The 15,306-nt window shown below is 46.4% G+C and overlaps 1 protein-coding gene across 1 annotated transcript in view; it reads right to left on the reverse strand.

The window, feature by feature from the left end:
• The window catches only part of PHC1 (polyhomeotic homolog 1 (Drosophila)), a 14,580-nt gene extending 2,596 nt beyond the window's left edge, over positions 1-11,984 (reverse strand). Inside the window, exons 1-12 of the mRNA XM_009870486.1 lie at positions 11,820-11,984; positions 11,111-11,221; positions 9,977-10,054; positions 9,055-9,204; positions 7,916-8,071; positions 6,348-6,846; positions 5,298-6,058; positions 3,143-3,287; positions 2,823-3,031; positions 2,138-2,252; positions 1,474-1,582; positions 685-835 (exon numbers count right to left, since the gene is read on the reverse strand). Coding sequence (XP_009868788.1) covers positions 685-835; positions 1,474-1,582; positions 2,138-2,252; positions 2,823-3,031; positions 3,143-3,287; positions 5,298-6,058; positions 6,348-6,846; positions 7,916-8,071; positions 9,055-9,204; positions 9,977-10,054; positions 11,111-11,221; positions 11,820-11,933 — 2,598 coding nt within the window. The 5' untranslated portion in view covers positions 11,934-11,984. The remainder of the gene's footprint in view (positions 1-684; positions 836-1,473; positions 1,583-2,137; positions 2,253-2,822; positions 3,032-3,142; positions 3,288-5,297; positions 6,059-6,347; positions 6,847-7,915; positions 8,072-9,054; positions 9,205-9,976; positions 10,055-11,110; positions 11,222-11,819) is intronic.
• Between the last annotated feature and the right edge of the window lie 3,322 nt (positions 11,985-15,306).

Below are 15,306 nucleotides of genomic sequence, written 5' to 3' on the forward strand. Positions count from 1 at the left end.
ACCTCATGAGGTTTGCATGGGCCCACCTCTTCCAGCCTGTCAGGCTCCCTCTGCATGACATCCCTTCCCTCCAGTGTGTTGACTGCACCACTCAGCAAAGTGTCATTGGCAAACTTGCTGAGGGTGCATTCAGTCCCCCTGTCACTGACAAAGATGTTAAACCAATATTGATGCCTGAGGAATGACACTTGTCACTGGTCTCCACTCGGACACTGAGCTGTTGACTGTAAGTCTGAGTGCTCCATTCAGCTACTTCCTTATCTGCTGAGTAGTCCTCTTCCTTCTCCCTATCCTTCCTGAGTCTATTCCTCTTCCTCCATGAGCACTGAAGCTCATTCAACTCTTCTATAATCTGATTCAAATCATTCACGTGGAAGAACGCTAATCAAACAGGAAAAGTGGATTGTTTTACACCAAGGCTGTCAACTGATCTCACTCACCAAGACCTCTGAGACATGTGCAGGATTGAACACAGAGCAAACAGAATAAGCAGAAATGTGAATCCACTTTCTGCAGTCAGTGAGCAATTTGAACAGTTCACTGTGCCTCTCGGAACACCGGTGTTGGTGTGCACTTGGCACATCCTGTGCAACAGCATCCACTGTGAGAAAGGGGTACATTGAGCAGTGACAACTTTCACACTGAGACCTGCCTTGACAGAGGCAGGCAGGACTATATCCTTACCCTGTGGCGCTTGCCCTGGATCTTCGTTCGAGCAATTTCAGAGCTGCTGCGCCGTGAGCCCCGTCGGCGCACGCGAGCATAGTTAGCTTCCTGGAATTCCTTCATCTTCTTTCTCTGCAGACGAAACTGATGGCTGCAGCTGACATTGTACCTCAAATAAGTAGAAGCAGAGCAGTAGTTAGGAAACAGCAAGTATCTAAACCTACTGCTTCTCCTTGCACTAGATGAGGATAAAACTCCTCTTTACCATGAGGTTCTGTTCTTCCGCCTTCTAAGACTTCCCCTTGGAAGGAACCAGTCCAGACTTCTGACATAAGCAATATTTGGACACCAGAGTCTTGCTCTAACATCTGAAGGGTCAATTAAGTCATTCCCCTAAGGGAAAAAAGACCCATAACAAGCACTCTGCTATCAACGGAAGGCAGCAATGACTAGTCTAACTTCTCCCCATGTTTTTTCCCAGTGCTCCCCTGTGTCTTTATCTAGTACCAGTACAGCAGACAGCTACCAGTATCCATTCATTTAGAGGAGAGGTTCTTTGGAGCCCCAGAACTTGCCCCTTCATCTTCTGAGCAAGTCAGTTTACACTCAACACCACATGCATCTCTCCAGACCTAAAGCATTCATGAATCATTAAAGAGTCCTAAAGGATCTCTGTGGGCAGTGCATCCCATGGAGGGAAGGCAAGATGTATGTATGAAACCGTTATATGCTACTTGGAGAAGGGGCACACGCCCAGTTCCAGAGAATGTATAGTCAGAGAAAAGGAAGATTATGTCTTGCTATTACCTTTTAGCACAGGTCATGGAACAAAACCTCTTGGAGCCACGGAACTGAGTTGCCGGGGCATACTTCCCACAGTACTCACACTTCAGCAAGTTTGCCTTCTTATCAAGCTCTAGTGAGACACAGAGGTACACAACAGATGATGACCTGAACTAAAGCAGATCACACACAATGATTCCCCATTCCGCTGTGCTTTTTCTGAGCAGACAGATTCCAAGTACTATTCTCTACTGAATCTACTAAGCAATTAACTTGGAGGAAGAGAGACAGAAGCACCACTAATTAGGAGCCCAGGATACTGAACAGGGCAGTTTACTTCTCCTTGTCAATAATGTTTTGCTGGACAAGCGAAAAATAGCATGCCCCTCATATCCTACAAGGCCATGGCGGAAATCTGCATCACTGCACTCTTCTGTGTCCACACGTTCTTCAGAATCATTAGAGACAGGTAGAGTTCAGGTTCTCCTGCTTACTACTGACACAGGGTGTGTTACAACATATTGACAACAACAAAGTGTTGTCTTTTGTCACTCAAGGAGATCCTAGGTCCATAGCTTGAGTCTCTAAGGAGTCACCAGGAAGAGGTGAAAGTCCATAACGTGTAAAGCTAGCAATACCATATTAGAGAGCAGTACCACTAGTGTGGCCTCTGGGTGCTGAAACTCACCTACAGAAGCACTGTCCCCTCCTGGAGAATTGCTGCACAGGTTCTCACTCTGGCCAGAAGGAGCTTCTCCCTGCAGTGGTTTCTCAGATTCTTTTAGCAGCTGAGAACAACCCACCTGGTCAGGAAGAGAACGAGTTGGGCTCATCAATAAAGGATTCTCTGTGTTCATGCCCTCTGCAAGACAATATGCCACTCACGCCTAATTACAGCTCAGAAGGACCCCTCTGTCTAGAAGGAAAGGAGAGATACTGAACAGTCATTACTCCTTCCTGACACACAGGCTTGGTGGCGCATTCAAAGATCACCAAGCACCATCTGCCTGGAATATCCTGCAATTCCATGTAACTGCATTTCCCTTTATTTGTTTTAATGTCACTTGCTGCTTGTTCCTTCAATAAAAATCAGAGAGAAGAACCTTCTTACAATTCCTGCACTAATTATTGCTTTAGGGCTATTGGATAAAACAATTCCCATCACACTTGTCCTCCTCTTTCCAACTCATTCTCTTAAATGCCACACTTGCTTCATGTATGACACCTCCCTCCTTTCCCTTTGTCTTCACTGTCTGTGTCTCAGGCTAAAATACTGAGTTGGAACATGGGGAAAGAAACTTCTGTACTAAACTACAAGCTCGCCCACCCAAGAGAGCACTATACCTCCTTCCCTGACAGCAGAAAATCCCTACCGGAAAGGGCTCTGCTCCTTCCTGGATGACAAAGCCTTCAATGATGTGTGTGAGGATCTGGGGCTTGACGATGGCTTGTGGGGGTTTGGAATCTCCCATCTGACGTGACACCATTGCCAAGTTTGGGGTGGGAGCAGAGGTGGCGGTGACCGATGCTCCTTCACTTGAGGAGGTATTTGGAGTTGCAATGGCAGCAGGATCAGATTTATCTGCAAAGTAAACAGCACTAGAGTCAGTTACTTTTGCTCCATCTATTTCAGGTAGAATATGGGATCAGATCATCAGCGCACACAAAGGCAGAGCTCTCCTTCGTAGCTCACCTCCAAGGCCACTCTTCTCTTCCATGTTTTTGGGGCTCTCTGTCACAGGAGAGGACCTAGCAGGCAGGAGTGCAGTGACATTGGGCGACTCCTCCTTCTCCTCCTCTGACTCTGCCTTGCGCTTTACCGCTGTCTGAGACTTGCCCTGTGTGAATAAGAAGAGAAACATGTAAGCAGAGAGAAGAGCTCCAAAGCAAAGAGCAAGACAGATCAAAAGCAAAAGGAAGACGCGTCCTGCTCCATCGTACTTCATTTTCAGTCTGGTTCCTTACCCTGAAGATGCCTCTAGCTCCCTCACAGTACACGCCTCTACTTAGGAGCATTTGTCTAGCAGGGAGCAAAACTTCAGAAGGCTCACTACCATACCACTATGACTAGGATCTGGTGTCCCAATTCATGTAGATACATTGATATAACACCAAGACACTGTGTGAACCTCAAAGGATTATTCCAGGAAGAAAGAAATGGAATGGCAGTCACCCGGCAGTTTCCAAACAGGCTTTTGGCTAAATCACATCAGTTTAAATGAAGGAGTGTCAAAAGAGAAAAGACAAGAGCAGAATCTAAAAATCTGAGAAATCCTGTGACACCTTCCTGAAGAAGCAGCCAGAGTTTAGAAAGTCTCAGCAGCTAGCTAAAGATATCTGAGCTGGCTTGTCTTAGGGTGCCCTAGCTGGACTAGTCAAAGCAGCATGGACAAGGCCTACAGAACATGAGCTGTCTTTGCTCTCCTCTGAGGCAGTGGCTGGTACTGCACACCAAGGGGTCTCTGACCCAGAGGTATCCACACCTAGTGAAAAGAGGGGAGCTCAGTCTTCCTGGCTGACTCAGTTCTCATCTCTCTCCTGAGAGAGACAACAAAGAGGCTGGTTATTCTTTGTATTGAGTTTATGTAGCAAGGTTTTTAGCTGCAGGAGTAAACTCTGCACGAAGACACCAGAAGCTTCCCTCTTGTCTGACAGTCAGTTCCAGCTGGCTTCAAGACAGACCTGCTGGTGGCCAAGGCCAATTCATAAGCAACACTGGCAGTGGCAGCACCTCTGTGATAACATATTTAAGAAGGAAAAGGCAGCTGAGAGAAGAGTGAGGAAAACAATTCTTGAGACACCAAGGTCAGTGAAGGAGGAGGGGGAGGAGGTGCTCCAAGCACTGAACAGTGATTCCCCAGTAGCCTGTGGTAAAGACCGTGGTGAGGCAGGCTGTCCCCCTGCAGCCCGTGAAGGACCCCACACCAGAACAGGTGGATGTATCCTGCAGGAAGCTGTGATCCTGTGGAGACCCAGGCAGTGCAGGCTCCTGCCAAGACCTGTGGCCCCATGGAGAAAGCAGCCCACACTGGAGCAGGTTTGCTGGCAGGACTTGTGACCCCATGGGGGCCCCACATTGGAGCAGTCTGCTCCCGAAGGACTGAAGCCCATGGGAAAAACTGGAGCAGTTCATGAAGAACTGTATCCCATGGGACAGATCCCACACTGAAGCAAGGGAAAACCATGACGAGGAAGGAGGAGCAGAGACAAAATATTACGAACTGACCACAATCCTCATTCCCCATCCTCCTGCACCACAAGGAGGTAGAAGAGTTGGGAGTGAAGTTGAGGCTGTAAAGAAGGAAAAAGAGAGGAGGTGTTTTTAGATTTGTTCTTATTTCTACACTGATTAATTGGCAATAAATTAAACTAATTTCCCTAAACTGAGTTTGTTTTGTCCATGACAGTAACTAGTAAGTTATTTCCCTGTCCTTATCTCAAGGCACAGGCTTTTTGTCATATTTTTCTCCCCTTGTCCTGTTGTGAAGTCAGGGTGAGAGCAGCTTGGTGGTCACTCAACAGCCAGCCAAGGTCAACCTACCACATTGTTAAATGTTTTATTTAGTATGTGACATGGACACCTACCCCATTTGGGGCTGGGTCTGAGTCTCACCTATTTACTTCATGCAAGCCTTTGAATGATAATGTAGAGGAGCAATACTTGTGTTCAGTAACCCCAATGCTTGGATTGAAATTAAGTGTTTTCGAGAGGAAAAAGTCTCCACATCCCTTTACCCAAACCCCTTACCCATCCCATCCCACTGACCTGGGCCTGGGCTGCGACTGGTGTCCTAGGAATGAACAAAGAGAATCCATATGTTATTCTCCTTCTCAATGGTATCACTTACTGGCAACTGGACAGACTGCATGTAGAATGCTGCTGGCATCTGAGCCACAACTGGAGAGGAGGCTGGGCTCTTCACCATATGGGCTGTGCCTTGAACTTGTGCCAAATTCACCCCTGTGGTGAGAGGAGGAGCTTCCTGTGAGGATGCTGGAGCTGAAGAGGATGATGGGGAAGGAGCATGGGCTTGGGAAACAGGCTGGACCACAGCTGGCATTCCCCGGGATGTCGGCACTGCTGCAGCAATCTGAGCCAAACCCAGAGCCTGGGCTTGGCCTGAGCCCTGCTGCCGAGTGCCCACCACCTGCACTGGGATGTGTGGTGGGGGATGCTGTGTTGCTGACATTTTGGCAGGCCCAAGCTGAGGTGGTTTGATAGAGGTGACCAGAGATTTTGACTGAATTGGAACAGGTGACTTGGTGGCTGGCTGGCAAGGACTGTCCTGCTGGAGCTGCACAGGCTGTGGCTGGGACTGCAACATAGGTTGCACCACAAGGGTTTGAGCCTGCTGCTGGTTTTGAGGTGGAGCCTGCTGCTGTGAAGGTTGAGCTTGCTGCTGCTGTTGGGTTAGAGAGGGTGTTTGCTGCTGTTGCTGCTGTTGGGCCAGCTGAAGATGAGTGGCTGTGTGGAGGAGCTGGGACTGGCGATGCTGGAACTGCTGCTGGTGATGAATAGCAATCTGCTGCTGAATCACCACCTGCTTCTGCAGGTGGATCTGCTGCTGCTGCTGGATCAGTGAGTGTGGCTGAATCTGTGTGTATGTGGCTATAGAAACACAGAGCGGGAAAAGAGAAGAGCACAAAAGTTAGCAACAGTGCAACTGGGAACAACAAAAACAACAAAAAACACAGGCAGCCACTGCACTGCTTTCAGTCATTAAGCTCCAGAATGACTGACACCTTACTGGTAGAAGATATGAGGAACTAAATCAACTTCTCCTTGCTAATTGAAAGGGATAACCCCTACAGACAAGCATGTTGGAAAACCTTTCACCACTGGGCTTTCAAATGGCACTCTTGTGAAGCTCAGTGAGAAGGAACAGGTCTGCACTTACCTGAGCTGATCAATGTCTGGCTGGGTGCTGGTGTAGCAGTCCTGGTCAGGTTCATGCCCACCATTTGCTGTCCACCACTGTCCGTTTCACCCTTCTTTGTGGCTGCATTCTCTGCCTCTGTCTGGCTTCCCTGGCTCACAGTCACAGCCTGGGCAGCTGCTACTGGTAACGGCTGAACCACCCCTGTGCCCTTCCTCTGGCAACTGCCAGTGACACCTGCTGAGGAGGTCTGGCTCAATCCAGTTGAGGTCTGGCTGCCACTGCTTGCCACCACGCCCCCAGAGACACCATTGCTGCCCGCTGCCCCTTGGCTCAAGTTGAGGGACTGGCCTGCACTGCCAGAGGAGGCCTGAGCCACTGCCAAGGTCTGGCCCGTGTTGGTGGCCTGTGGCAAGCCCGACGCCTGGGAGTTTCCTGGCAGAGCTGCCTTCTGAGCAGAGCCTTGGAGCTGGGCGTTAGTAGCCGAGGTCTGCTGGCTCCTCACAGCCAAGTTCTGCACCTAGAAACACGCATACAAAACAAAATGTGTTTGATTTACATATGTTTGGCAGAGAAGATACAGGCAACAAGCTCTACCAGGATGCAGGCCAAGTTGATGCTTCAAGTCTCACATAAGGCTAGCATTGTGGGATAAAGCTTAGGCACAGCCCTCCCCAGGAAACATGTTATCCTAAACTCCCTCTTGCCCCATCTCTGATGGAAGTTAAAGATCTTGTGGCACTTTCCAAAGAGCACGTGAAGACACAACCATTCTCGAAGGCATTGGATAAGCCTTCAGACCTACCTGCCATGCCCTTGTGTTGGTAGGGCACAGCTTAGCACGGCTCCAAGAGCGCTGAGATACTCCTTTAAGGACATCATTCCTTTCCAATTTTTGTGCCACCTGCCTCCCTGCCCTGTGCAAGACTTTCCACTCAGCAGACCCACAGATTTACTCATGACCTGCAGCCCTTCTGACTTCACCAGTTCCTCTGCATGTTGGTTCTCTGTATTTACTCCTCCTCTAAATGCAGTGTTACCTTGAAGTTTGATCATGGCTGATTTTCTTTCAAAGAAAGTGCTCCAGACAAGAAAAATACAAACTGGAAATCCCAAGAATGACTGGGATAGAACAAGGAAAATGGGAAGCCATGGCAGCTCCCTGGCCTGGAGAATTACTTATAGATGAATGCAAGAGCTAAGATGTGTATGGCCTGTTTAGTCTTTGGCATCTTTACAATAAACCAACTGGGTGAAGAAATACTACTGCTGGCAAAGTCTCTTCATTGCCAGGTGACTGAAAACCAGACAACAATTTTCACACGAGGACAATCAAGAAATCGTGAAGATGGGATTGATGCAGCCTGTGGCTCACCTCAGAAATCTCAAGCAGAAATTAATGCCATCTCTGGAGGCAAAAAGCAAATACGAACAAACGGTTGCAAGAGAGAACAGAATCTCCTGCCTGCACAGGGACACAGGTTGGGGAGAAAATAAAACTGGTCTGCTATACAGGGATGGCTAGAGACAAAAAAACAGAGCGTACGGTGACAGAGAAAGGGAGGACTCCGGGAGGGGTTGTCACTGACCTGGTCCGTGTCTGCATGGACCCCAGGAGACTGAGTGGGTGGCACCTCCTGCTGGACAGCAGCCACGGCCCCGTTGGGCATCAGGATGAGTTGGGAGGCAAGAGGTACATTGCGGCCCAAGGTCCGGTTTACCTGCAACAGGTTCCCCAGCTGCGGCTGTTGAAGGAGGGTCAGGTGATGTGAAATGAAAGGAATGGAGGGGAAGAGAGCAAGAAAGACAGCAAACCACAAGCAAACAGATTATAAAGCAACATTAGGCTACAATGCCACACACTGAAAAACCTCCAGCCCTCCCTGCAGTATAAAATATAACACTGAACATAACCCTCAGGAGCAGGAAACTAGGAACAGTTCCCTTATGGAAACACGCACACTACAATCAAACATGGGCCTGGGCCAACTCCCACAGACTGCCCAAGGCTGGCTAAAAGACTGCAGTATCATTGAATTTTCAGACGTAGATCTAGGACTAGTTGAGAAACAGTGATAAAAGACACACATGCAAGACCAGGGCTGCTTGAAAAGAAGGGGATCGCAATCTGTATCTAAAGTCAACTGAGAAACGGAAAATATTTTTCAAGTCAATAATCAAACCGCAGACTGACTATACAGTCAAGCCTAACGTTTTCTATTTAGCAGCATTTCAAAGCAACTAAAAGGATGACATATTTTGTTCATGTTGATTATATTTCTAAACTTACTTAAATTCTGACTTATGTCCCTGAGCTCAGCAGTGGTAGAAGAGAGCAATTTACCATCTATCTGTTCCAGCATTGGACCAGAAGAGTTGCTTTATTTTTTTGACCTATATTCAAGTCTAGGACATATACTTCACATTTACACTCTAGTGAGAAGTGCCATGGGATCTTTAACATCTATGCAGAGCAGAAATAAATGTGGTTCTTAACAATCTCGCCCGAGCCACTCAATACAAAGCTCATTTACCCTCAAAAGCTGAGACCAGAGTCAAACTTGTGGTTTCAGGTACAAGAGCTTCCTCACTTGAATTTAAAATATAGTGCATCATCCTTAAAGCGAGAGTTAGTCCAAAGGTGTTCATAATCTCAAGCAGTGAAATGCTGAAGTGGTTAGGAAGTGGGGTTCACGGTCAGGACACATTCTGTGTATACATCTCTTACCCGGAGATACATCTGAGCCTGTGACTGGTTGAGAGGCGGTGAGGTGGTATTCCCAAGGAGCACAGACTGCGTCAGGGTTGTGGCACTGGGGGAACTCACGCTCTGTGATCTACTGATCAGCTGAGCAGCTGAAGTGGTGGCTAGGTTGATCTTAACACAGAGAAAAGCCCCAAATCATATATGAAGAGATGGAAGCAAAGACACAAGTACAAATTCACTTACTGGGGTACACCCAGAAAAGACATTTTAAATTTTTTTCCTGTATCCCATAGGGGAACAAGAAGAAAAAAGTTCTTGTCTTAGAGGCTACACAGTCTAAAGTAGCCAAAGCCCTGGATGCTAACTTCATTCGTATCCTAAACCTAAGTATCACTGTTAGCATGCAACAGCAATAAGGGATCCACAAGAAACACAGCATTTTCTTCAGCTTCTACTACACGAAGTAGTAATCTATCAACTAACCTATCTAACCTATCAACTCATCTAGTCTCTGAACAAATCTCAGTTTCTCAATACTCACTACAAAACCAACTTTTCATTCAGGAAACTACCACTCTGTCTCAGGGGGAAAAAAAAAAAAAAAGCATTCCCTTTCAAACTGCTCATGACTCCTTCTCCTTATTAGAGTCCTGATCCTTTTCTAACCCATGACAACATATCCCCAAAGCCTCAGCAAAGAGACACAGTGTCTACCTTTCCAGCTACGAGGCCCTTCCCACTCAAACATTCTCTGCTCTCCTAAACCTCACCAATAATGACAGCACCCCAAATTCTCAAAGTTGTCTGCATCTTGTGGATTCTCAGCTTTCTCAGAAGCTGTGTCTCCCTGGCTGACTGCCTTCCTAAAAGACAAAGAGGAGAAAGAGAAAGGCAAGGGGTGGAAGGGAGGTTTTGATATGCGTATGAGCAAGCAGTTACTTACTGAGGCTTGGGTGGTGGTAGTCTGTTGCGGGGTGCTGGTGTTGGGGGAGCTGGCCTGTCTACTGGCCGCAATTGTAGCCTGCAAGAGAGATGGACAGAAATGACTACTTTTCACTCCAGCCCAAATACCTTACTCAGAACATCTAGTCCCATCATCACCATCTCCCATTCCTGAGAACAGGAACACAATCTAACCACTACGAATCCACTACTGTTGCCCCAGCTTGTCATGCTGCACACTGCAACCATCACCCTGATGCTGCAATCCACTCTTAACACCCAGACGTTCCCCGCAATATTAACAATTTGCTGGCCTAGTTAAGCAGTTTAGTAACAATGCAATGACAGCCCTCCAAGTTTCAGATTACAGCACATATGGTTTGTGGAGGAATGTAAATATGATCCCATGGGAATTCCACTGTACTGTTAGTTCTACAACTAAGACTTGTGCAAAACTGCTGAGAGGATTCTACTCCCTTTATGCTATAAAAATGCAGGTAGGTATTTTGAGGACAAGTAAATCCTGGACTAACAGACAAGAAGCACAGCTATGGATGGATATATTGTTACACAGACAGAACTGTCTTCACAACATACATAATCCATCTTCAACTGATGATGAAGTCTTGTAGGCAAGCAAAGTTGCTAAAGAAAATAAAAAAGTACTCAACAACTATGCATCATAAAATAACTCAATTTGTATTTCGCTGCAGAAAATTCATAGGATACCTCCTGAAATTTCAAGCACACAAGACCATGTTTATTCTCAGAGAAGTAACAATCCATGGTTCACAGTTCAACAGAATTTTTAAACACTTCTGCCTCCACTGCCATATTAACCACCCATTTAAGAAGGTGCAGGGGCTGGTCATAGGCCTCTAAACCACAGATTTCCTCATGGGAATGCCAAATTTTATTTTCCCCTGCTCTGTACCTGAAAACCAAATTAATCTTTGCATCAGGCTACCAGTTTACTAGCTATTTGTATTAGCTTTAAACAGTGTGTTTAGGGATTCATTGTCTCCTCGTGGATCAGGATGACCTCACTGCACAAGCCACTGTATAAATAGAGAATCTCTGGAATCTTCTCCAGGGAGCTATCTAATTTCTCTCCTTCTGCCCCTTGGCAACTCACCTGCTGGACAGCAGCCAGGCTGTGAAGCTGGGCACTGTTAAGTTGCTGCTGGAGCATAAACTGGTGAAAGTACTGGGCTGCATTGGGCTGTCTCTGGAGTGCCTGCAGGGCCTGGAGAAAGAGGAAAACCCAATTGTCAAAAATAGCATGCCCTTGAAACAAGATTAGAAAGAGCAATGAAGAAATAACAAATAATAGCCATGAGACCATCCCTAGACCCCATGAAAAAAATAAAGTCACTAGATTAGCACAATCAAATGTGTAGTACAGCTACAAATTTGGTGACAGAGTGAATCGCAGATGTATTCCAGGACAGTGGAAAGCACACTTGCAAGACTTGAATTATTAAACTCCAGGAACTGCGGGACGTTGCACGCTCAAGCAGGCAGACAAGTGTTCCAGTATAGTACGTAAATGGAGGATATACACTATATAAAGGAACTGGCATGATAAACTGCATTACGTGCTCTAGAACAGCAGGCTAAAATCAATCTACTGGATCACAGTAAGGAGTCAATCTGGAGGAGTAACATAAAAAACATAAAGCACTATATCAGGCTACGGGAACTAAACATCAGGCATAGCACAAGAATTTCTATATCTGAACCCATGATAGTCTTTCAAGCACACTCCCACCTTGACACATGAAAAGGTTCACCAGCACCTTCCACTGATGCACATGCCAACCCAGAACATAACTGTGCCTCACCTGTACTGCCTGTCGCTCATAGAGAGACATCTGCGATATCTGAGGACGGGTGCTTCCTCCAGAACTGGAGCTCCCACTGGTGGAGCTGGAGTTCTGCTCACTTTCGGTCTCCATGGTGACAGGATCCTAGAAGCTCAGGCTGAGACGGACTCTGGATCTACATCGAGGGAACTGGAAACCAAGCCAGGCTAGAGAAAGAACCAAACTATATTTCAATGCATTACACGTTTTTTTAACTGAAATAACCCAGTACCAGACTCCTCGCACAGCTTTGCTACATCACAGGGGTCAGGGATGCTGGGAATCTGCAGTCATACAGATATTATACTCATGGTTTATATCTTTTACTACCACAGTCAGAAAGGTAATGCACACATTCTCATATTTTTATTGCCATGCTATAGTTGGAAACTGCAGCATCCTGAACTCTTCAAAAGGCAGAAGAGTGAAGAAGCAGCTGTAGTTCACTCAGACAATCATTTTGTTAGACCTTATCACCTCTCGTTCAAGAGAGGCTAGTAAACTGAGGCAAACTGTTTTGAGTCTCCCACAGCCCCTTGGAAACTTCTGATCCTCTCTTCCTCCAGTCCCACAAAAGGTATAATTATCCCACAACTTCACTGCCCTACTGCAGATACACCAGCTTGGTCCCTCCTTCTCCCAGTTTAAACCCCAGCCCTTGACTGTTTCTTTCTCTTGTCACATGGACTTTCCAGTTACTTGTTGACTCTGACAGATAGTAACTTGAATATTAAACTAGAAATAGGTATTTGTGGTGACAAGTTGGTTTCAAGAGGAATGGATTCAGAAGCAGAGTTGATGAAGGGTTCACTGGCAATGCTTTTGAGTGGAAAGTTGATGACGAGGTCATGCAGAGCCAGAGAGATCTTCCAGCAGCAGAAAGACAGGTTGCAGTGAACTGCAGGACTGAGAAAGGACTGAAGAAGATTTCATCAGCCAAGAGAAAGAAAAGGGAGACTGAAGAAAATGCTCAGCAGAAGAGTCGCAAATTGGAATGATCAGGGAGTTTCCCACAGCAAGAAACATGGATTACATAGGGTGTAAGAATAGGAGGGATTTGAGTAAAAAAATGGAAAGTGAAAAAGTGATTATTCAACAGAATTCCACTGAAAAAAATACTGACTTTTTAGAAGGATATTATTCCATGTGAGATTTAAAAAAGTGCTTCTGATAGTCTCAATATCATTGACAGCCTGCTTGTTTTCAAAATACCAGCTGGCTCCCCTGCAACATATCAGAGAGATCTCTAAATGAGACCTTGAGGCTTCCAGGATCCCACAGCACCAGCACGGCCCCTGTATCCAGAGATTTCAAGCTTTACAGCCTTCACTAAACACAACTTCTTCCAGGTGCATAAACAGACCAGCGCAGCAGAAAAGGAGATGCAACAACAGTCTTTACCAGATAACTTTTTAAGGAATGGTGTTCAGGGCAGCAAATGACTTTAAAGTAGGGCAACAGCATTAACACTGCAGAGGATGCCTGGCTAAACCAGGGAACTGCTGCTCCAAACCTGCTCCTCAAAATCCGGAAAACTCTACAGTTGACAAAGCAGATAGCTGCTGCTCCAGTCCTGTCCTCCCCACACATCTTCACCTCAGGCATCTCCCTGCTAATCCAACACTGGCTTCCTGTACTGGTCCAGCAGTGGCCATCAGTAATTCTGCCTTGCAGTCACATTCTCCTCAACTGAGAGACACACTCTTCTAACTGGCCACTACTCTCTTCAGGTACAACTCTATCACAGCTAGAAACAGTTGGTCAACAGGCCTACCTAGAACATAAAAGCTCTGGAGAAGACAACTGCCTTAAAAGATCTTCCCCAGGGGGCAGCACCACAAACAGTAAATGAGGCTTGAAAATAAAAAAATTGAGAAAGGAGAGAACACAGTTTTTGAAAGAAACCGTAGCAGATAAATGAGGTACTTGGAATGGGGTTCAAATGCAAGTGAGAGTGAAGCTACACACACTGCACCAAGCTATCTAGCCGCTCAGCTATTAGAGCAATTAGGAGACAATTTCTGTTCCCTCGCCCATCCTCGATGTCCCGGTGCAGGGGTGCAGGTTCCTCCCAGCATTTACCTTGCTTCTAGCGCTCACTAGATCAACTTGTTGACTTTGCAGAAAAGCTGCCCAAAACATCGTTATCTGCCAGATCAGTGAGTTGAATTAGCTCACTTGTGATGCCACAAGTGCCAGTGAAAGAGAAAAGGTAACTAGGGTTTCAGCTTAGCTGTAGCACATACCCTTACCCTCAACAGCTGCATCAGGAGAAACTCAGCTTCTGACTCGGTGGTCTGCTCCACCAGTCTGTGTTTCCTCAGTAAACAGCACCAACGATTCCTTAGCTTTCCAGAATTTTTTTTTTTTTGAGAGTTCCACATTGATCTAGATTTTTTAAAAATCAGGTCCTAGCACAAGCAGAATCCTCCTGAAACACTTCTCGGACAAGAGATATAGAAAAGTCTTGGTTTCTGCATAGACAGAAGGCCTTTAGGGGGCATGGATGTCCCTCTGGGAGCATACTCTCCCTTTGTGGAAGGGCAGTAAGAATTTTAAGTCACTCACAGTAAGCAGGGTTATCCAGCAAAGCCCTTTCCAAACACAAAAGTGAAAAGGCACAGTATTTCCCCAGGCAAGTTCATCTAAGGATGCAGCTCCATGTTAGTGTAATCTGATCCAAACACAGGCTATTCCCACACAAAATAGCATGGACTACACCCTCTCCTCTCCTCCAAGTGCATCTTCTAGCACCCTCCTCTTATAAAAATCTAGTCATCACTGGGACATCAGATCACTTAACTCAGCTAGCTATTCCATTAGACGGATAATCTACGAAAAATGATTAAACTATGGGTTTTCCAAAAGATTGAGTTAGCCAACTAACCCTGCAAGTGTGATCACTAGCTCCCAAGCAAAAAAAAAAAAAAAAAAAAAAAAAGGCAAAAAAACCCCAGAGTAACCATGTGGCCATTACTGGAAATTAATCTTTCAACAACAACTACAACTGTACCCCTAAAAGGGAGACTCAGAACGATACAAAGGCCTATTAACAGCACAGCAGAAATGACAGCACAGCAGAAAAGAAGGGAAGGAGAAGGGAGAAAACTAGCTCACAGAGCAATACAAACACGAGACTGCGGGCCAGGCCAGAGCCTAACCCGCACCGCTGATCCCAGCACACACCACAGGTGGCCCGTCTGCAAGTTCCTCACCTTTCTCCAGTGCAAGAGCAAAAGAGTCGGGCCAACCATCCCCTCTCCTCACTGAACACTAGTCAGGACTTGGAAAAGTTTTACTTGCTCACCCCATCCATGCCCCCTGGCACGTGACGGCTGCCTGCGGGAACACTTCCTAACCGTAGGAGTGGTTTTGTCACTCCATCCCCAAGAAACTAAGTCAGCGAAAGATTAGCGCGGGTCGCGGGGAGAAAAAAAATAAATAAATCAGCAACCAGGACCACGGC

The sequence above is a fragment of the Apaloderma vittatum genome, unplaced genomic scaffold (genome assembly GCF_000703405.1).
Source record: "Apaloderma vittatum isolate BGI_N311 unplaced genomic scaffold, ASM70340v1 scaffold19635, whole genome shotgun sequence".
Taxonomy (NCBI): Eukaryota; Metazoa; Chordata; class Aves; order Trogoniformes; family Trogonidae; genus Apaloderma; species Apaloderma vittatum.